This window comes from Sciurus carolinensis, chromosome 5, assembly GCF_902686445.1.
Source record: "Sciurus carolinensis chromosome 5, mSciCar1.2, whole genome shotgun sequence".
NCBI lineage: Eukaryota > Metazoa > Chordata > Mammalia > Rodentia > Sciuridae > Sciurus > Sciurus carolinensis.
The window spans coordinates 136,485,005-136,508,204 of record NC_062217.1 but is presented as its reverse complement, the minus strand read 5'-3'; the positions used below and the strand labels follow the sequence as shown (position 1 = coordinate 136,508,204).

The 23,200-nt window shown below is 50.3% G+C and overlaps 1 protein-coding gene across 1 annotated transcript in view; it reads left to right on the top strand.

Moving 5' to 3' along the window:
* The window catches only part of Grid1 (glutamate ionotropic receptor delta type subunit 1), a 745,266-nt gene that overhangs the window by 1,664 nt on the left and 720,402 nt on the right, over nucleotides 1–23,200 (top strand). The window contains exon 2 of the mRNA XM_047551889.1: nucleotides 953–1,108. Coding sequence (XP_047407845.1) covers nucleotides 953–1,108 — 156 coding nt within the window. The remainder of the gene's footprint in view (nucleotides 1–952; nucleotides 1,109–23,200) is intronic.

The window sequence follows — 23,200 nt, the reverse complement described above, 5'->3', positions numbered from 1 at the left end:
TCTCAGCTTCGGGGATTACCCAGCCCAAAGCTGGGACCTCAGCGACCCTCCCGGCCTGGCTTGGTGGGGGTGGGGACTCCGGAGCTGCCCAGGCTGCAGGGCCAAGCTCCAGCGAGTCGCACCGAAATCGGCAGCTAGCGCAGGGTGGGCCAAAGCGGCGAAACGCGCGCAAAGCTCCAGTCGGAGGGCGCCCTGGAGGAACTGTCCGCGGTTCTAGAAGGCCCTTTCAAAAGCGGCTCCTTTGGGACTCTCAGTTCTGCTAGATCAGAACGTAGAGGGGTCTAGTAGGCATTCCCCTCCCCCCACTCCCTCCGACATACACACAGGAAGAGGAAGCGGGAGGGAAGGAGAGCAGGGACACGGGTACAAGTCGCCAGGCCGTGTAGCGTCGCGGCCGTCCAAGTTGTTGGCCATGGAAGGCCCTGTGCCTAAAGAAACCCCTTTGGTGCAGGAAAGCCAACTGTGGACCTGCTTCACTCAGCTCCACTAAGCAGGGCACGCACACAGTAGAAAGGAGTCATAATTCCATTCTGGGATTGGGGTGGGGGAACTGCTCCCCGGGGAACTTTCCGGCTTCTGGGATGGGATTTATGTGACTGTTAGGAGCATTTGGGTGCTGCCTGAGGTCACACCAGACTGGCTGAGTCCATCGTACAGGGCATGGCTGGGACGTGTGGGGCTTTGGTTATGAGACACGTGTGTAACTTGGTGGCAGCATGTGGAATGTTCATGTATTACTCATGTCAACTATGTGCACGTGTGCGCTGGGGGAGGGTAGCACATCGTGTGTGGATTATGTGGGAGAGCATTAAACTACCCCACCAAAACGAAACCCAAAACCAAATCTTCCACCACTTGGTGACCAGCGGTTCTGCCAGCACCCTGTTCAAGGGCCAAGGGAAGTAGGTAGGGTTTCTCTGTAGATCTGGTCTTGACCCCTCCACTCCTCCAGGTGCCATTTTCGAGGAGAACGCAGCCAAGGACGACAGGGTATTCCAACTGGCTGTATCCGACCTGAGCCTCAACGATGACATCCTGCAGAGTGAGAAGATCACCTACTCCATCAAGGTCATCGAGGCCAACAACCCGTTCCAGGCTGTACAGGAAGGTGAGTGGCCGCTGCACCCATGGCTCACTGGGCAGTGGCCTGTGAAGTGGCGCAGGCGCAGCAATGGGGACCGGCAAGGTTGTGACGGACTCGATTGCACGGAACCCCCTGTTCGCCCCGGTGACTGTGGTGCCACTTGCGGTGTCGAGCCTTCCGGGGCCCAGCAAGGCAGCAGCGCTAGGACTGCTCTGTGCTGCGGAACCAGAGTGGAGGCTTCGTGAGCACCACTAGCTGAGTTCCTGGAGGGGTTGTGTGGCTCCTTTCCCGCTGGGTGGGCGCACGTGTGCGCCTCTCGTCGGCCGCGCAGGCCTGTGGCTCCGGGCAGTCTTTGTTTCTCCAGTGTTTGTTGGGTGGGCGTGTCTGAGTGCCGGGTACCTGTGTCGCATGCCCATCCGCTGATCATTGTGGATCCACGTATTTCTCGCCTTGAATCGATGATCCCAGCGACTGGAGCCCGCCCTGGCTGCCCTTCCTGGAGCACAACCTATCTGGCGCCAAGTTTCGCGCCCCGCGGCCCCACAGTGCTTTGGCGGGGCTTCTCTGCCTGGGTCCTCCAGGTTTAGAGCAGCTGTTTTCTCTTTTGCTGCCCGCGCGGCGGGCGGAGGCGCTGCCGCCTGGGCCGGAGGTGGGCGCTGTTTGCCTAAAAAAGGAGCCGAGCTGGGCCAGGTCCTGCTGCGGGGAAATCCTAGCCCGCGCGCCTGGGCCGTGGTCGTTTGCAGCAGCTGTCACCCCGGGCTCCGTGGCAGGAGCAACAGGTGTGTGGCAAGGGCAATAACTACAGCAACTTCATTGGCTTTTCCTTCCTCTCCTCCCTCCTGGCTTGCTGCTTCAGAAACTCCAACCGCCCCCCCCCCTTCCCCCCCCCAGTGCTGGCGGCTTCTAGGGCTTTGTTTTCTACCCCTGACACCTGCCCAGATTGGTCCCATTTCTTGCCCTTTGCCTTGCTAACCACAACCATGGTTGGACTCTGAGGTCAGCACCTTGGAGTGCTGAGGATAGAGAGGCACAGCTGGAGACACAGCATGCAGAGATTCTTTGTAGGAGGAACTGTCAGGGTAGTGGGGGGTGGGGAAAAAAGTGGGCTGGCTGAGGGGTTCGAACTTGTCAGCACTCTGTTCGCCAGCACCCTGGTGCCAGTGTTTTCCTGCTGCCCTGGGGTTTTATGCTGGCTGCCAGTTTCCTGGTACCTGTAAGCATAGAGATAGGGTGACACAGTGATATATGAATGTGGTCCAGAAGGCCAGAGCTATTGTTGTGAAGGTCCTTCTGCAGGAGGGTGGTCTTTTGAAGGTCTCCTGTTCTTAGGTTTAGCAGTGGAGGGAGAAGTAGCAGTTCTTGGGGAAGGGACACCTGGTTCTGGTCCAAGGATGTCTTGAGGTGGTTGTACAAACCTGGAATCCCAAGTACTGTTTTTGGGGTGGAGTTGAGTGGGGTGAGGCTGGCATTGCCTAAGTGGAGCTGTCTTCTCAGATGTCCATAGCTGATGTCAACTGAGGCATGGGAAAGAGTGTATGGTAATGTCCTAACAGCAACCCTGTCTCTAGGTGTCCCTTGCTCCTGGGCTTCTTATGCTTTTATGACAGTTCCTTGCAGGTCCCAGTCTTGGGAACCCTGCCTATGGTCCACACCAGATTTCTATACTTCTGTTGGCATTTGTTGCTTCTGTTCTGTCAGTTGCCCTTCTGCAGTGTTGAATGTCCCATGCTCATTCATTTTGCCTGAATGATGCCCATCCATCCCCATCAGCAGCTCACCAGAGACTAAGGTGATGCTCTTACATGGGCAGGTTAACACACATGGATGAAGTATGCAGCTGGTCCCCTGGAGAGGTCATCTCTGTTAAAAGGAACGGCTATCCCACAGCTTCAGTTGATTTTGCCATTTGGGATTGAAAAAATCTTGGTTTTGTAGATGTACCTACTTTTTGTTTTTAAAAAGAGGAGCCCCTAATCTGAACTTCAGTGTAAAATCTGATTTCTGAACTATTAATTAATTATAATTAATGAAACAATTTAAACACACAAGACAAACAAAACAAATCTGTGGGTTATTTGAACTTCAGGCCCAAATGCAACTTTGTCCTGGAGATAAAAGCTCCAAACAAGGGGCCTTTTCAGGTTGAGAAACTAGACCTCTTGCTTTTCTGGGTCTCAATTTCTTAATTTGTATAATTGGAAAAATGTCTCATTCTCCCAGGATGACAGGTTAACACAGTCTCAGAAAGGTATGAGAGTGTTTCTGCACATCTGGAATTAGGGAGTTAGATTCTAAGGGCTGGAAGTTATTCAGGTAGAGGGATTCTGTTGTTGCTAGGCTGCCTGCTGCCCAGAAGGCAGTTAAAGCTCGCATGTGCTTCCACCTTAGGAGCAGAAATCCACACGGTTATCCCATGACCTTGCATAACCCTTAGTTTCCTACAAGGGATGGAAGGAGCCAGGCTCTGGAGGGCTTCTGGGAAGGGCAGAGCTGGATTCAGCAAGCTCCTTTCCCTTTGTCTGGGGCTCATTGAACAGGTGCTCAATTAGCTTTATCTGTTTTCTGTGGGATGCTTGTCCATCCCTGCTTGACTCCTTCTTGATGTTTACCTTCTCTCTTTTCTCTGGGCCCGGACATAAATTGCAGTAGGACATGGGTGATAGGCACAGTTTGCGTGGGGGTGGGAGGTGACCAGAGATAAAGAGCAATGGTGCACTGGGGCTTGGTCTTCTTTGTAGAAGGAACAAACCCCCAGGGATCTTTGGTTGCATCTGGGATTGTAGTGATGCTGCCCGGTTTAGGTCTGAGAGGCAGCCCATGCCAGGACAAGAGCTTGGTTGCTAGAGTCCAAGGAGATCTAACTGAGATCCTGCTTGCTTCACTAACTCCTTGACTCTGGGAGAGTCTTGACTCTACCCTGAGCTTCTGTTTTCAGATGTTAAAAGGAAATAATCAAAGTACCTGCCTCATGGGATTATTGGGAGGATTGAATGAGATGAGACATGTATAAACTGTCTGCATAAGGCTTTCAGTAGGTGTTCAGTAAACACTAATTCCCTCCCTGTTCCTTGAGCCAACTGTGACTCCATCTCAGATTCTCTTAAGGCTATTGATATTTTCAGCTACATCATCTCTTAAGCTGGTGAATTTCTTGAGAGAGGACCCTAAGTGACCTTTTCATTTTTAGCTTTTGCTTTTTTCCCTCCAATTATAAAAGAAATGCATTGCTACAATGAGCATGTGTTACTTTAAAAATGTAAAAAAGAAAGAGGCCAATGCATGCTTATTGTATAAAATGTGGAAAGTGCAGGAAGGCACCAAGAAGCAGAGCAAAATTGTCCTGAGTTCTACTACTGTTATTTCCTTCTAGTCCTCCCCACCATTGTATTTTATAAACGCAGAGGGTTCCCATTCTGTTCATTTGCATGGCTTGCTGTTTTCATTTACTTTATTGTTGGCTTTTTCTGCAACCACTGTGAATTATTTGTAAACAATCCTTTTTCTTCTTTGTGGTACTAAGGATTAAACTCAGGGCCTCGCACATGATAGGCAAGCACTCTCTTGATGAGTTACATCCCCTTACACCCACCTTTTGTTTTGTGGTGCTGGGGACTGAACCCAGGGCCTTGTGCATTGGAGGCACACAGGCGCTACAAACTAAGCTATATCCCCAGCCTTCCCCAACGCCTTTTTAAATTTTGTTTAAAGACAGGGTCTTGCTAACTTGCCAAGATAGGCCTCATACTTGTGATTCTTAGACCCTCAGCATCTGAGTTGTTGGGATTACAGGTGGGCACCACTATACTCAGCCATAAACACTGTTTTCAGTGCTGCATAAATTTTCTAATGTGCAAAAAATGTTTTTAAGAAATGGAATCACTTCTGAAGAAAATAAGAAACTCTGGTTGGACGTGTTGGTTCTCAGATTTATAAGTAAGATTTCTTCAGACTGGTTTTGTACAAGTGACTTCCAAACACTACCTTTGAGGACAGTTGATTATTTTATGTAAAAGAATGGGTCACATTTAATAAAATATGCATTTGATACAAGGATCTAAAGTTAGTACATGATAACAGAAAGGACATTTAAATCTCTAAAATATTGTATCCTAGACTTAGCTGGCCAAATCCATATTAATAATAAGTATAAAAATTTGTCTCTAGATGAAAGAAGAGATACTAATTTGTTAAATAGAAAAAATTCATATTGTTTTAAAATGCTTGCTCAAGTAGAAGATTATATAAGTGCATAAAAGAACTGACTGAACACAAGTCTTTTCACAGTATTATCTTTTACTGTGAGTAAAAGATGTGAGTTATTGGGTTTGCTGTAGATATATCTGTCATAGTATAGAAGGATAGCAATTTAAGGAAGAGGCAGGAAAAAGGAATGTATGTGAGGCAATAATATTCCTTTTAGCTACGATGAGCACAAAAGTGTTTTAAGAAGACAAGGTATGGGCTTGGGGATGTAGCTCAGTGGAAGAGAGCTTGCCTAGCTTGTGCAAGGTCCTGGGTTTGACCCCCAGCACCACACAACACACACACACACACACACACACACACACACACACACACACACAAGGTAAAAATGACCCAAGTATAGCTTGTTCTTCACAGAATGAAATAATGAGATTAAAAAAAAAAAAGAAGAAAGAAAGAAGCACAACAAGCTTTTGATGCCATTTCTGGCCATTTCAGGAGGTTGTAGTTTTTATGGGTCACCTCCTAGGTCGTTACCCTGTCCCTCACTCACCGTGCTGGTATCTAGGCCTCAAGCTAGAGTCTCCCTCTCTGACCTCTGGTGTCTTCTTCCACTTCCATTTAGAATTATAGGTTCCACTGAGGCCATGCCCTCACAGCCCTGCTGGCAGCCTCACCGAGACACTGTCAAGGACTCTGAGTGTGATGCTTCTGTCGTTGTAAAGAGCCTCTAGGCCTACTGCCATCATTCCATCCACTCAGCTGTATTAGTTTCCTCTTGGCATTCAAACCAGTTTTACCCAAATTTAGTTGGGTCAAACAACACAAACTTACAGTTCTGCAGTTCAGAAGCCTGACATGGGTCTCACTGGGCTAAAACCAAGGTGTTGTCAGGGCTGGTTTCTTAGAGAAAGCCTAGGGTAAAGTCACTTCCTTGCCTTTTCCAACTTTTAGAGGCTGCAGGACTCCTCAGCCTGGGCCTCCTTCCTCTGTCTCCAAAGCCCACTGTGGTGATTGGGTCCGTGTGACCTCGCTTAGTCATCAGTCACATCTGCTTCTCCCACTCTTCTGCCTCCTTCTCTTAAGAACCCTTGATTGTATTGGGTCCACCAAGATAATCCAGGCTGACTCCCCTATTTTAAGGTTAGCCTATTTGCAACCTTTATTCTCCTTTGCCACGTAGCCTAACATAGTCATAGTTCTGGGGAATAGGACATGTATGTATCTGTAGGTCATTATTCTGTCACTACCTTGGCATACCACATCTGTGCCAGTTGTAGCCAGAACATGGTATTACCTCGAACTTTCTTTCTACCTTGATAGTCTTCTAGGGGCTGGCTGTGCTCATATTTGCTGGGTAGCATCGATTCATCTCAATCAGACCAGCTAGCATCACTTGGGTTGCATGGCTGACTTGAAAGTCCTCTACATATCTCCTTGTGAGCTTCCCTGTGACCTGACTTCCTTGCCTGGGCCCAGATGCTCCTTGCATATAAGAATGTTCTTGGAGGAATTTGTTGATGGAATAGCCAAACTGTAACTCTGGGCCATCATACTGACCCACAGCCTCCTTTTCTGCCTGGGAGGGTTCTTCAGAGCCTCATCCTCCTTGCTCCCCCATGTATCCCCCCTGGGGTCCTTGTTGAAGTCTGTCTTGCTTTGCAGCCCTATGTCTCACAGTGAGGTGTTCTTCTTGGCCCCTGGGGTCAAGAGATGTTCCAAGCCTGAGGTGACTGTGGTTGAGGCTCAGGCGTGGGTGATCCCTTGCTGGAGTTGATTGGGCACTGTCTGTTTTGAGGACTAGAACTGTGTAGTCCTGTCTCTGAATTTCCTACAAGCCTGTGGCTGAGTAAAGGAATGCCTACAACCTTCCCTCAACTGCACTGTCAGGCTTCAGGGTTCATCCTAGGGTTACCTCTGCAGGTGTGTATGTACACACACATACACACACACACATGTGCATGCATACAAGTTTATGCATGAACACCTGTATACATATATGTGTGAGTATACACACTTTCTTAGTTTATAGACTATGCTCCTGCCTTACCCACCTGCTCGTATTTTGGGTTCAGGAGCCTCCCTTCAACTTTCCTTATTGCACAGGCCCTGCTCCCCAGATTGAGAGGGGCTTACCTGGCAATGAGCAGGTGCACCTCATGCCAGGTATGTGGGTAGGAGGCCATGGGTCTGGAGAGATACTTCTTTCCATGTTGCCTCAGAACTGCTCCTGTTCCCATTCCTGATGCCACGGAACTTTAACGACCATCACACGGGAAGCAGCATGCTGGAGGCATTTCTCCAGGTTTCTTTGGAAGTCAGCGCAGACTATTCCTTAGTACTCACAGACATATCTTGTAGGGGCAGGCTGACGAACTTTCCAAATTCTTATAGTTGCCAAGTTGACAATCCCCAGCTTTGTACCCTCCAGCTTCTGTCTTTCTTCTTCCCTTAAATTTTTACTCCTGTTACAATTTGGATCTTGAATGTCACTGAAAGGCCCTAATGTTGCAGGCTTGGTCATCAGCTTGTGGCACTGTTGGGAGATGGTGGAACCTTTAGGAGGTGAACCTAGTAGAATCAAGTCAGCATTGGGGGTGTACCCTTGAAGGGAATATTAGGACCCCATCCCCTCCTGTCTTTCTGCTTCCTGGCTACCATGGAGTGAGCAGCCATCTCCATCATGTGCTCCTACCATGATGTTCTGTGCTGCCACAGGCCTAAAGTGATAGGCCAACTGACTATGGTCTGAAATCTCTGAAACCCTAAGCCAAAATAAACCTTTCTTTCTTTTAAGTTGTTTATGTTAGGTATTTTGTTATAGTAAGGGAAAGCTAACACAACTCTCTGGAGAATGCTGTCACCTAAAAACCCAGAGTGTTGGATCTGTACTACTTTTTCTCAAACATTTCTAACCTAGTCTGATACCTGGATCTGATTCCTTTTGGACTTGGTAGTTAGGCTGTGCCCATTTGTCTCTAGGCTTTGGTTTTGTTCTGCATTTTTTATCATATCAGTCAGGGACTTCTAAGTTATACTGCAATAATGAATAATCCCCAAATTTTAGTGGCTTAATGTGACAGTAGTTTATTTCCTGCCCATGTTGTATGTCCATCAGTGATCAGCTGGGGAACCTGGCTCATTATCATCATTCTGCCTGATATTTGCCAGTTGCTATTCCAGAGGGGAAGTAACTCTTTTTTTGGGAAGTGGGAGGGCTCAGTTTGGGTGTGATCCACATTTCTTCTGCTTATGCATCATTGACCAAAAATTGTCATGTTGCCCCAGCCATTCACAAGGTGTCCAGGAATCACAGTCCTACGATATGACTAGAGGAGGGGAGAGAAATGAAAATATTTAGTGAACAACACCCGTGCCTACTTCCTGTTTCATGCCAAAACAGGTGATTCTCTAAAACAACAGCAACCAAGAAACAAAATATATAAAACTGCTTTAGGTTGGGCGAAACCTGTTTCTCCCATCAATTCTCTTGTACTCTTCATTACCTGTCTTCTCTGGGTCTCTGGGCAGTCCTGTGATGTGGTGTCCAGTCAGGAAGCCTGGGTCCCCAGGCCCTCCTCGTTCTCATACATTTTTTGTGTCACCAATCTCATGCTTTCTAAACTAGGGCCTGGACAGACTCAACTCTCAGGATCCTTGAGCTAGATGTTTCCTAAGCCATGAGGTGAAGGGCTGGGGTGTTTGGAAGTGGGGGTGGAGGATTGGGGAAATGGATATATAATGGAGACTGGGTCTGAGGATATGTTATATAGTTAGGAGAAATAAGTTCAAGAGGTCTGTTGTACAGGATGGCGAGTAGAGTTAATGATGACATATTGTATCCTTGAAAAATGCTACAAGAGTGGATATTAAGTGTTCCCATTACAAAATGTTAACTGTGTTAGGTAATACATTGGTTAATTAGCTAGATTTAACAACCCCACAGTGCATATACATAACTATTTTATTGCATGTGAGAAATATATACAATTTTATGTCAATAAAGCAAATTTGAAAAAAAAAAAAAAGATTGGTTCCATTCCATCCTGACCACCAGTGGAGCCAGCACCAGCATCTGTAGCTGGATTTGGGTGAGTCTGTGTTTCCTACAGCTTCAGCCCTGTGGTCTTGTCCTTCTATGGATTTTCCTGACCCTTTGCACCTGGTATCTCACATAGCAGCACTGGGTTGGGGCAGAGACCCCTCATGTTTCTGCCGTGGGCTGGCTTGGGACAAACCCTTTCTCTGGGTTGCTGATCTCCGACAGGCACTGGACACAGGAAGGGGCTAGGTCTGTGTCCAGTATCTCATCCCTGGGTTCTTCAAGTCCCTTTTCCCAGCCTGTAAACAGTGAGTTTCTTGATGATGTCATGGGCTGGGAAGAGAGGGGCCCAGAGTTCTCTCTTTCAGAGCTGAAGCGCAGGGAGAGTACCTGAGGGTGACTAGATGGACATCTTCTACTTGTTTCTGGACCTAAGCTGTAGGCAGGCTTCCAGGGGTGAAACCTGGGAGCTGCCAACTGGGGTCTAGGGTAGCCCTCAGTCCAGGCTATACTTTGTTTTCCAGCAGATCCAGGGCATGTGGCCCTGGCCAGTCCCCTCTTTCCAGTTTGCTTCCTTCACTCTGGCTTTTGCCAGACCCAAGCTGAGGCAGCCAGACACTGCAGCTGCAGCTCCACCTGTGCCCACACCTCTACCTGCCTCTGCACCTGTTTTCAGCCTGTGCTCAGCCTGGCCCCTCTCCACTCCCCTGCCTGAGAACAGACAGTGGTGTCCAGGAGCTGAGCAGGGGCAGGTTGCTTTCCCCATGCAGACTGGGGCTCTCACCCCTGCTCCGCCCTGACTCTGGGTGGGTTATCTCAGTTTCCCTGGATGTCAAATGGGAATGGCAACACAGAGGACAGTGGAGGGCGAGTTGAAGAAATGCACTACAATCTCTCGCTAAGGGCCAGATACTGCAGCTGCTGGGTAAAGAGGAAGGGATGGTTGTTATATGACTAGCCTTGGTGGTCCCTGAAGGGGCTCTTGGCCTCCCCTTCTTCCTGCCCCATCTTGGCTGTGTGGGCACACTCCTGCAGCTTCCATCCCACTTAGGACAGATGGAGCATGTGACTTGGAGTTTAGCTCTGGCCTTTCTGGTTGTCTCAGGAGAGCAGGGAAGGAGGTTGATACTGATGATGTGGCTCATATGGAGGCTGCTCGGAGCCATCTGTGCAGGCCGGGGCTCTGGGCACCTGTGGCCTGTCACTGCATGGTATTTTAATCTCGCAGCCCTGCCTGCCCCAGCTCCACAGAATGGTCAAAATCCAATTGTCCTGGCCCAGGCCCCCAGGACCTGACCAAAGGGCTGGCATACCTTGCTTTATTTGATGGAAAGGGGTCAGGCAGGTTTGGATTTGATTCCCAGTTTTGTGACTGATTAGCTGTGTGGTCCTGAAAAAGTCACTTTTCTCTGAGTCTCAGTCTTAATGTCTGTGAAGTGGCACTACCTTAGCCTGACCTGGACAACTGTCTCCTGCTCCCTTTGGTACTTGTCCTGCTTGGTGCAAAGTTAGACATTTGGGGTCTTGCCTGGTTCTGCTTCTGGATTGAAGAAATGAACTTTCTTTTATCATTTCACAGGAGTGCCCAAAAGCATGGTGAGTGCGAGAGAGGGGCCATGCTCTGGGCTCTGGTCTCTGGTTTGGCCTCTGGGCCTCAAGCTCTGAGACCTGACCTGAGTGCGCTGTACTAGGTTTGTCTCAATGGTACCCCATCTCTGGTGGCTGGCACCAGGGGACGAAATTGCTCTGACTTGGCTTGTCTCTAGGACTTGTGCCACCTTCCCTGTCATGGCTTCAAACATCAAATGCTGTTCCTCCTCAGTCTTGGGTGGCTCCAGCCTCCCTTCCCTGGGAGGCTCCCAGGGTCCCTGCCCTCACTTGCCTCTCCCACAGGGCTCTGATAACCTCAACAACCTAGTCCTGCCTGTTGCCAGCCTAGGGCTGGCACTGGAAGGGTGGTTCTTTCTCTATCACAGAGCCCTGAACTGGAGCTGGCCCAGGAATAGCTGGTGGGGGCTCTACTCTGCATGAGAACCCAAACCTCAGCTCAAGGCTTCTCCTGGGCACCTTGTAAAGATTTTCAAGGACTGACGTTCAGCACTGCCTGGCCCACAGCACTGAGCTGGGGCTGCACAGGCCACCTGTTACCCTTGATCCCCAGAGACAGGCAGGCTGGATGGTGACATGTTCAGGGGGAGGGCGGTGAGGTGGGCAGTGCTGAGGAGGTAGGACTGTTTAGGAGGCATAGGTCAGGCTCGGGATCTGCGCAGAGCTCCCTTGTGCCGTATGTGCACACACGCGTGCACGTGTGTGCTGCTGCAGATTCTCATGCTGCCTGGGCACATTCAGCAGAAACAGTCAGGAGTTCCAGGGGCTGCTTGGAGCTCCACTAGCCCTCTCACTTGTCACCCTCTTCCTGGAGTTTTATGAGGTTTCAGTTCAGATGTGTCATCCCCAGGGATCCTTCTCAGTGTGCAGGTCAGCAAGGTAACGGAGTTCTGATGTCCAGAGCTGGGAGGGCTTTGCAAAGCTAAGGCTGGGCTGAGGGAAGGTCCAGAGGTGCTATGTACAGAACAGTTGTTTCCCCAAATCTATTAATTGAGGCCCTGGCTCCCAATATGATGGCATTTGGTATGGGGCCTGGGTAGAAATTAGGTTTAGATGAGGTTGCAAGGGTGGGGCCCTTGCGATGGGATTAGTGTCCTTATAAGAAGAGACACCTATGAGCTTGCTCTCTCTCTTTCTGCCGTGTGAAGACATAGTGAGAAGGTGGCCATCCACAAGCCAGAAAGAGAACCCTCCCCAGGAACTGACTGTGCTGACACCTCGATCATGGACTTCTAGCCTTCGGAACTGTGAGAAGACATTTATGCTGTTTAAGGCACCCAGCCTATGGTCTTTTGTTATAGCAGATCCCAGCTGACTAAGACAGAAGTGGGAAGGGCTGTGGAGAACCCTGGCCTGGACCTAGACCTAACCAGGGAGTACAGGCCAGTCCTGCCCTTACAGGCCTTCATGCCTGAATCTTTCCAATCAGGCACTTGGATCAGAAGATCTTTGGAGCTGAAGATCTGTGTGCCTCTGAGGATCAATGGTTCTCATCTCTGACAGATCTTGATGCTGAGCCCAGCTTATCTCTGCCCTGAACCTTGAAGTGTTTAAAGACAGTTGGGTGCCCCTCAAAGAATTTTCAGGCTATATATTCTTGGAGCTTGTTTTTCTTTTTTTCCTGTGTTCTTTTGTGTACATACCTTTTTGTCACTGCTTTTCTTAACACACAGTGCCTCTGATGTATCTTAATAAGGGACTTACCTTGCTGAGTCTCAACTTTCTTGCCTGTAAAATGGGGATAATGGTGCTTCTCTTAATATGTTGTCTTAAGGACCAAATGAAGTAATGAGCACGAAGACTTAGACCATGCCTGGCACCAAGGAGGTGCTCAGTAAAGAGAACCCACAGTTATATTCCTCATAATGTCACCTGACCAATGCAGAGCAATAGAGACAGTCACTGCTTGTTCTGGATGCTCTGCTGACATTCAGGAAGCCCAAGTGGACACTGGTTCTCAGTGTCATCTCCTGCCTTGACTCTGGGACCTTTTCTCAACAAAGGGGGATGCATCGGATACCCCCATTTGATGCTTTAGCAGTTCATTGTTTGGCTGCAAGTGTGTACTGTAAACCAACTCCTTTAAAGTCCTGTCAGTTCAGAGCTTGATCAGCCTCACTTCAGCCTTCCAGAGGGCTTGTTCTCCTTCCCAGCCTCAAACCAGCCCATAGAGGGGCCTTTGCTGCCTTCACTGACCTCAGGAATCCTCAGCAGGCAATTCCTGTGCCTGATCCCTCAGCCTGGCTCCCCTGCCTGCTCTATGGATTGACTCTGGGCCATGGACCAGCACCGTGGGCCCAGGGTTCCTTCAGTAAGAATCATGAACACACCATTAGCTGGTGCTTTTCTGTGCCTGTCAGTCCCGCACAGTTTCTGTTCCTGCACACTCTTATGTGTTCCATGGAATCCCAGGTGCCAGAGTCTGCTGGGGCCTGCAGCCTTTCCTTCATTGTAGGATCCTCATGGAGGTTTTCCAGGTGGTGCTTGGAGGCAGCCCACTCATCTCATCAGGGACAGGGATGTGGCAGTTCAGGCAGCATTTATTCCACTACAGGTTCCTGGTGATTGCCCGCCTGTCAAGCAGCAGAGGCTTTATCGATACCTGATGTCACACTCTGGGGCTGCATGTGCACCATCGCAGAACAGTCCTGGGCAGCACAGAGTTACCCAGAGAGCAAAGCGAAGCATGGATTGCTTAGGAAAAGTGAAGGGTGGGCAGCCATGCCAGCACTCTGTCATTCCCTGCCTGACCTCCTGCTATGCTTGTGACTCCCCTTGATCCCTGGCTGTCACCTAGCACTCCTATCTCCCCAGTCCTGGCCTGGACCTCTGAGGCCACTTCCTCCCTGTTCCCCATCTTTGTCCTCCCCTCCAGGCAGCTGTCTATGCAGCAGCCAGATTATCTGAAAAATCAATCTAATCACCTCTATCCCTCCTGCCGAACCATTCAATGGCTCCCCACTGTACTAAGAATAAAATCCAGACCCTTTACCAGGCGTGTAAACCCTCAAGTACCCTGACAAAAGCTGACCTGACCTGTTTCTTCATTGACACTTCTGTTGATCTCACTTCTCTGGCTGCATTGGCTTTTTTCCTGTCCTTCCAACAGGCCAAGCATGCATCTACCCCAGAACCTTTGCACATTCCTACCATATGAAAGGCCTTTTGTATTATGGGCTTCTTCTTAGCCTTCAGAGGCTCCTAAATGTGGCCCCTGTTATCACTCCCTATCAAAGCATTCTTCCTTTTCCTTTTTTGTATGCTTTCCCTCCTGCAGTTATATTATTAATTTAATTGTCCACGAGGGCAAAGGAGGTCTGTTTGTTTCACTGCTAAGTCTCCAGAGTTGAGCCTGGTGTGTGACCCATTGTAGGTGCTCAGTAAATGTCCCTGGATGGGTGACGGGACATGCAGACACATGGGGCTCTGATCTCTGTGATCTCTGCAAGCTGCTGTTTGTGGTTCTGCCTTCCTGCTCAGGGCTACCCAGGGTCGGGTGACCTGTGGGGCCTGAGGCTTGCTGCATCACCAGCAGCCCTATCCTGCCACCTATAGGCAAATTCCTCCTGGTCAGCTTCTGGATTTGAAGATGGGAGAGAAAAGATGGGAACTGGTAGCATTGCCTCTCCTTGGCAGTGGTCACCTGCTTATTCAGGGTCCTTCCAAGGCCAGTGTGTAAAGGATTAGAGCACAGTGGAGATTTTTTGCATGCTTACAGGATGGAGTGAGAAAGTTTAGTTGGCCAACCCCTTTTCATGCCTACTGTGTGCCCATGTGGGCAGGGCTGGGTAATATGGGAGGGAGGCTGTACAGGGGAAATGGCATCTCCCCTGTGCTCTAGATTGCTCTAGATGTGGCCTTTTGGGACTCCCTCGGCTCTAGGACCTGGGTTTCCATTTCCTCTTCAGCCTGGGAATCCCCCAGTGACTTGGGAGCTGTCCCCCAGCCCCCAAACACCACTGTCTCAGCTTCCACATGTGTGGAATGGCTGGTGTTGTCCTGTCCTCTGCTCTTCCAGATTAGGACAGGAGAAAGGGCCCCTGGAGGCAAGAGGAGCAACTGGGGCCAGCCAACATGGCAGCTCTGAGCATGGTGGGTGGGCGCTGCCCACACACTCCCTCCAGCGCTTCCCTCAGTGGGTGCTCCAGGAGCTGGTGAGGGTGCTCATGTGCTAGGGCCTGGGCAGCTGTCAGGTTAACCTGTGAGGAGGCAGCTCTTCACCCCTCCTGGGGAGCAGGGGTGGAGGAGCTTTGCAGCTCTGTTGTTCATGATCAGAATCTCATCAAGAGAAACCCGCTGGAGCACAGCTTGGGGTGGAGGTCTGACTGCGCCAGGCTACTTAGCTCCTGCCAAGGAAATTAATCTCATTAAAGGGAGGATGGCGAGGTCAGTAATGAGGCTCAGCACCCACTGATCGATCAGTAATGGCAAGAGCTGGGGTGGGGGGCACTCCTGGAGGCCAGGTTCAGGGATACTGTGTCCCACGGACGTGCTATGCTTGGGTCCTGGGGCATCTTCCTGACCCTTGCGACTGGCCAGGCTCCTGTGGTTCCTGGGCCTGCAGGTGGATACCTGTGCTGAGCATTGAAGGCCTTGTGATTTTGTCCCTAGTGGGGTACCCAGCTCTGTTTCTGGTCTCCCCTGACTATCTCCATCCACACACCCCTGGACTTTATCGCTCTGTGTCCTCCTGCAGCTGCCGTGGGACTGGGGCCACCTCACCACCGCTGTGCCATGCAGCCCATCCTGTCTTCCTCCTTGACCAGCCCCCACATATGCCTTGAGGTCTGGGAGCATCAGCATCACAAACTCAGCATCTGAGGATTTGTAGGTGTCTGTAGGCCTTGGCATCTGCAGGGTGGATTGAGTGTCGAGTGGCTGGCTGACTTCTGGCACGCACATGGGTGGGCCTACACACACACACACATGTGCACATTTGTGTGACATGATGAGCTCACAGCACACACCTGTAGATGAGCTGAGACCCCTCCTCCACCAAGTGATGAGTTTGGTCTGGGGTTTGTCTCCCCAGAGCTGCCCTCCCTGAGGACCCATTTGGTGGCATGCTGGGGAGGGACTTGGAAGACTCCAGTGGGACTGTGGAGCAGGTGACTGAGCCACAGTGCTGTGATCAGGGTGGAGGGTTTTTGCCTCTCATGGCCCATTAGGAAATTGTTGCTCACCTCTGAGTTTGTTGAGATGCTAAGTCGGACCATCTGAGAATTCCAGCCCCTAGCTTCATACCAGGAAAAACCTGCCGTGGGTCTGAAATCATTGTCCATAATAGTCAATAGCAGTGGCACACACCTGTAATTCCAGTGGCTCGGGAGGCTGAGGCAGGAGGATCACAAGTTCAGAGCAAGCCTCAGCAACTTATTGAGGCCTCAAGCAACTCAGTGAGACCCTGTCTCTAAATAAAAAAATATATATATATATATATATATATATATATATATATATATATAAAGGCTGGGGATGTGGCTCAGTAGTACTGGGTTCAATTTCTGGTACCAAAAAAAAAAAAAAAAAAAAAGTTGGTTATGCGGGTGCCAGAAATCTTTATACTGGACCAAGCAAAACAGGGTTATTTTTTAAGCCATGGATTGGGAAAGACAGAGGTTGTGAACTTCAGGTGTGGCTGGATCCAGGGGTACGTCTTTAATGGTCACATCCTTTGTTCCTCTTGACCCTTTGATGTGCTTCCCTCCCAGCAACCTCCTGGCTGTTGCAGGCTGATGTCTATTCAGTGCAGCCCCCTAGTTCCATGTCATGGGAAGAAGGGAATTATTTAACGAGGGTTTTCAGGGGTCTGGTACAGTGGTGCATGCCTGTAATTCCAACTATTTGGGAGGCTGAAGCAGGAGGATTGCAAGTTTGAGGCCTGCCTGGGCAACTGAGCGAGACCCTGTCTCAAAATAAAAAGTAGAAGGGCTATGGATAGAGCTCAGTGGTAGAGCACTTGCCTAGCATGCACAAGGCTCTGGGTTCCATCCCCAATAACTAACACATACACACCGAAAAGTCCTAAGAGTCTCAGGATTACTGCCTATTGACCTGGCAGGGGGACTGATCAGCTCCTCCCCAGATCAGTCCTGGTGCCAGAGGAGTGGACTGTCCTGCCTGGCCTGGCTTGGGGGCCACCTTGTCCATTGGACTGAGATTGAGGGAGGCAGAGCAGACATGGGTGGGGCTAGCTAAGAAGAGAAAGGGTGCCAGGCCCGCAGAGCACCAGCGAGACCCATATGGAGCAGCTGCTCAGCATGGTGCATCTCTGCCCATCGGTAGTGGGGAAGCGCTAAGGGGGAGTGGCCTGGGAGCCCTAGGGCTACACCCACTGAGAGGACACGCCTTCACAGTGGGCTTTAGGAACCCCACACTGCTGATGGGAAACCTCTTTTTGGGGGCCATTGAGGTTGGGAGCAAAAGGCCCTGTGGTGGGCACTGTGGTGTACACACAGATGTGCATGGGAGGACAGAGGGCTGGGGCAGTTACGAAGGCTTTCTGAAGGAGGGACATTTGTGCCAGCCTTCTGGCCAGGAGGCTTTGGATGAGAGAGCTTGTATTTCAGGGCACAATCAGCTGAACTGGGGGGGGGGGTGGGGGACAGTGAGGGAAGGGTGGGGACCAGGTTGGTGGGGTAGAGGTTTGGGGGGTGGGAAGGGGAAGGGGGACATAGTAGCTTTCCCCACCCCCATGCTGAGGGGTCCCTGTGGCGTGGTATGGCCTGACTTCACTTTAAACTCAAAGTTCCCACAGGAGACACAGCCTAATGCCCAGGAGGTGGAGCTTCTGCTCCTTGGGCTCCTCCAGCTCCCGAAGTGGCTGCAGGAGCCCTGTCCTGCTGGGCTTTGACAAGCAGCAGCCCCCTGCCAGCCACTGTGCGGGGAGCACAGGCCTGTGTGCAGGAGTGGGGCAGGGCTCCTGGTCTGATCCCACACGCTGGCTCTCACTTTGTATGTATTTGCAGCCCAGGCCCTTGGCTGTCGTCTCTGCCTTTCCCACCTGAGTGGGTCTTTCCTACTCCCTTCCTTTGGATGGGCCCATCATGGGGGCCCCAGGTTCCAAGGGATGGGGAGGAGCCTTGGTCTGCAGCATGAGGCCTGGCCTTGCTCCATCAGCCTCAGATTATCCTTCCACCAGTGGGGACACTGCCCAGGACTGCTGAGGACCCTGAGACACTGGGCTGCAGCAGTATCTGGAGGGTCTGCCTTATCAGCAAGGGGCTGGCTCCTGCCACCCACAAATAATTGAACAGAAATCCTCTGCACCGTGAGGCAGAGCTGAGCCCTCCTAATATCATTAACAAATCCCCTGTCGTCTCATTAGGTGGCTGGCTGCTAGGAGAGCTTGTTTCTGCCATGGGATGGTCAGGCCTACCCGCTGCCTTCTAAGCCCCAGCCTGAAAGGAGGCAAGACTGAGACAGCTCTGCTGGCCACCACCAGTCCGTATTTCATCAGTTACGGTTTGCTGGACTTAATTACTTTAAAATTATTAACTTCAGCTGGAGAAAGCGGCTGGTGGTGGCCCAGGAAGGGATGTGAGCCTCCTTCTGGTGCTGAGAGCATGGTTTCCCATCCGTGCAGAATCCACTCTCTGGGACAGGCTCTGTCCAGTGTTGGTCAGTGCCTGGCACTCCTGGCTGCCTGCTCCATGTGCTACGGCCACAGAGCTGGATGTGGCAGGGCAGCCAGATGGGTCAAGAATGTGATCTGTACTACAGAGGATGAAGGCAGCCCAGGGACCTTGGGAGGACAAGCCCCATTTAGCCTGGGTTGGAGGCAACCAGGGGAGGCTTCCTGGAAGAAGAGCTCCCCAGCTGAGTCTTAAGTATGGATGGGGGGTTGGCCAGGTAAAGAAAAGGAAGCAGAGCTCCAGGTGATGGGACGCTAGAGCAAAGACTCAGAGGTGGGCAACAAAAGATCTGGGGTGATGGCGAGCTTCCCAGGGCTGCTGGGCATAGGAAGACTGGCCTGGCATGGTCTGTAGGGCCTTTGGGGTTCCCCTTCATAGGCCTGACAGAAGTGGCCTGGGTTCTGGAGACTGAGTCCACTGAGGATTACAGGCTGTGGGCCACAGAGAGAATGTCGGAGCCCAGAGTCATACACACCTGCAGCTAGGCCTAGAGCTGAGGGGCCCAGGGGATGGGGAAGCTATGGGAATGGTCAGCTTCCCACCCCTGCCTCTGAAGCCCTCTGTGCTCTGGATTCAGGGGCCCTGGCTGGGGTTTGTCCCCTAGGATCCCAGATATGGAGTAAGCCAGTCTTGGAGGTTTCAGGATTTTGAGGCAGCTGTGGCCTACCCCTATTGGCTGACTCTGGCCTCACATGCCCACAACTGCCTGGACTTCATGGGGAGGGGATAGAAGGAGCAGACCACCATGCCATTCTGGGAACACCACCTGGCCCTCACCCTGGTTGAGGAATAGGGCCCAGAACCCCCAATTCATCCAAAGCCTGGTGGCAGATCTGGTGGCTTCAGGCTTCTCTCTTCTCCCCTCCTGGGGGCCCTACTCCTTCTCACCCAAGCTGGGCCACTCTCAGAGTCACTTTAGTAATATACTGTTGAGATGGTGATGGCTTCCAACAAGGGTACCTGCATTTTATATGACATCACAGATGGGGACCACTCTCTACCTAGACCAGAGCCAGAGACAGAGGCTCACATGCTGGCCAGTAGTGTTCTTTGGAACATGTTCTGAAGGAATAGGAAGTGTGAATCAGGGCAGGAGGGAAAGCCAGTCTGAGCATGTCATGGCCATGGGCAACTGGGGCTTATTCCTACTGGGGTCCCCCCGGAGTCATGGAACAATGCCTCTTGAATTATCCATCTGGGTAAAGAAAGTGGGTTATTTACCTACCAGCCTTCCCAGTCCACTCTGCACTGGTAAGTGCTCTGAGGGTGCTCTCTTAACAGCTGTTCCAGGTTTGCACAGCAGCTTGGCTGGGCTTGTTCTTTTTTTTTTTTTTAATTATTATAATTATGAGTGCATATTAATTTTACAAAATAATGGATTTCTCTGTGATAATTTCATGCATGTGTATAACATAATTTGGTCATATGCAAGTTGGGTGGGTTCTTACCTGGTGCCAGAAGAGAGGCCCCTGGGGGGCAGAGGTGAGGTGCTTCCTCATTACACCTGCACACAGCTGGTTGCCACAGTAGCAGGTTAAAAGGTGGGCTGGAAGGATGTAATGTGGGCCACTAAAGTAGTCAAGAGACCCAAATTCTGCCAGATTTATGAGAATGACCTAATGATGGAATTTCAGATGTGTGAATTTCAGGCTGTGTCAAAATCATATCCCCACAAGTGTACTTCTGCCCTGAAAGAGGCTGGTGTATGAGGGGCTACTGCTCTAGTTCCCCCTGACACCTGATGGCATTGCTAGACTTAGAGGGACTCAGGGGCAACAACTGGCTTTTGCTCATTTCTGATCTTCCCCCAGCTTCTGGTCTGATTGGGGAGGATGTGGGGAGAGTGAGAAATTCCTGAGTGGCCTTTAACCCTGGATGATGCTCTTGCTGGCTTGATCCCTCCTCTGCCTTTTTTCATTTTGCAGTACTGGGGATTAGACCCAGGGGTGCTCTACATCCCCAGCCCTTTTACATTTTTTGTTTTGAGACAGCCTTGCTAAGTTGCTGAGGATGGCTTTGAACTTGAGATCCTCTTACTCAGCTTCCCAAGTCACTGGGATTACAGGTATGTGCCACTCCTGGCCCACCTCTGCCTCTTATTTGCTATGTGATTTGCAATATGTTCATTTATGCTTTTAAGCCTTAGTTTTCCTATTTTTAAAGTTAAAATATCTACTTTGAAGAGTGATTTACACACTCTGAAAGAATGGTTTATATACAGGACATGCATACAGTAGGTGCCCCATTCATTCCCTGCCCACACTTCTGTGGAGGGTGGGCCCTGTTCCAACCATCATACTAGGTATTCATGGGCACAGCAGACCCTAGCTTCAGCCTTGGGGAACTCATACAAGTGTCAGTGTCTATGCTCCAACCAGAAAGCCAGGTTGCACAAGCCCAGCTGGGGCCCAGGCACTTGTATGAAGAGCTTCCTGGGTGGAACAGCTGGGAACAGACAATCATGGGCAGCCTTTCATGATGGAGACATGGGTATGAGGTCTGGGTGTGGCCGCATGGTCCCCTTTCCTTGCTGGACCATGAACTGTCTTGGATCCATTTCTCATCAGACACAGGACTCCATGGTTCAGTGGAGACAGGATGTGGGGAACTGAGCATCACTAACTCCAAGTCGGGGGTCTCCAGAGAGGTCACCCCTTACATTGGCTGTCATGGAGACCACTTCTTTCCCAGCTCAGGGGCCTTAGCTACCAGATACCACTGTGTACCCCCAGCAGAGTCCTGCGCTGCTGATAGCTTAAAGTAACATTTCCCTGCAAGGAATATTTCATCTCATCAGTAACACAGAGCAGTGAAGCGGTGGTGTGTGCGTGTTCTAATTCATAATTTTACAGTAATTTAAAAAAAAATTCAAGATATTGGTTTTCTTTCCATTAGTGAGATGGTGGCAGGCGGTGAAGCCCACTGTCTTTTTATAATCGGATTTAAATTGTTTTAATTATACAGCCCATATTCTCCCAGTAACATACCATCTCTGGGAGTTAATGGGCTTTGAAATCTTCTTTTGTTCCATATACTGTAGATACAGATTTTTTTGTTAAATGATTTATTTTACATATAGAAATCCAGAAAATTAGCAGTGAGGTAGTTTAAGATGAGAATTGGGTGGCTGTGTTATGTTAGGAGGAGGTAAACACATGTCTGCTAAAACCCCAACCTGAGTTCCTCCACAGACTTCTGAGCGTTTTTGTCTCTGAAACACGGCTTTAAAGTCCAAGCAGTATACGGTGTGGAGAGAATGTGCATGTGGCCGGAGCAGTGTGGTATGAAGTCCTCTATTGCTCCTTCAGAGAAATGGGAAGGCCTGTCCATCTGTCCATTTATTCATTTCCTGAGTGCCCACTGTGGTCCTGGTCCTGAATTTCAGCATGCACAGCCTGGAAAGTCATGGTCTTTCTTCTTCCTCTTTATTTCTGGTGGTCTTTATTCTTCAAGGACTTGTGCTTTCCAGAGGAGCAAATATCTACACACGTGACTCTTGGGACCTTTTTAATGGTCGACGCTTCTTTTTTTTTTTTTATTGTAAACAAATGGGATACATGTTGTTTCTCTGTTTGTACATGGAGTAAAGGCATACCACTTGTGTAATCATAAATTTACATAGGGTAATGTTGTTTGATTCATTGTTATTTTTCCCTTCCCCCCACCCCTCCCACCTCTCTTTTCCCTCTATACAGTCCTTCCTTCCTCCATTCTTGCCCCCTCCCTAACCCTAACTCTAAAACTAACACTAACCCCTCCTCTTAGAATTGGGCTGCACACGGAGCTGGGGGCTTCTGATGCTCACTAAGCAGAGTGGATGTACCACCAGTGGATTCAGGCTGCCTCTGCGTAGGGAAGCAGTGTGGCACCCCAGAAATTCCTGGAAGGTGGACTGGGCCTGGCTAAATCTCCTTTCTCTGCCTTCCCCACTCTGTCCTGAGGCCCTGGCCCAACCTGACTAAGGACAGACCCCCCATCTCTGGTCAGCCCATACTGATGCACCACAGGCCAGCTCATGGTACCCACTAGGGTCCAGTTGACCTCTCTTAATGGGACTGCCCCAACCAGAAAAGGCTCTTTGGTCCTGATGGCCACGGATGAGAACCCAGTATGTGGGGTGTGTGTGTGTGTGTGTGTGTGTGTTTTGGGAATGAGGGTGGAATTTAGCCTTGATTTCCACCCTGACTTCTCCTTGGTTCCTTTGACCTGTTGCTGAGGTCATTATGACTAGGACTCAGACCTGGAGGTTGACTGGTAGTGCTGTGTGATCCTTGCCAGTTGCTACCCTCTCTGGTTTCTGATGCTGGCTGTGGCATTGTGTGCAGTGGGCCTCTATGTCACTTCTCAGGGGTGTGTGCTTTCCAACCTGAGGGCTGTTCAGCCCTTCAGGGTTCTATTCCTGTCTCTGCTCCTGGAATACACAGGGCATTGGGCTTGGAGCCCCCCATTGGCCAAGGGCCTCTTAAAAGTGGTGTCGGGGATGACTAAAATCTCCTCGGCGGCTTGGGAGAAGGCTGGGTGGGCAGGGCTCAGAAGAGTACCCTGGCCCCTTGCTTGGAAAATTCCAGAGTTGCTTTTCTTTGCAAACCCTCCCAGGTGGGAACTTAAAACTCAGGATCCCTGTCATAC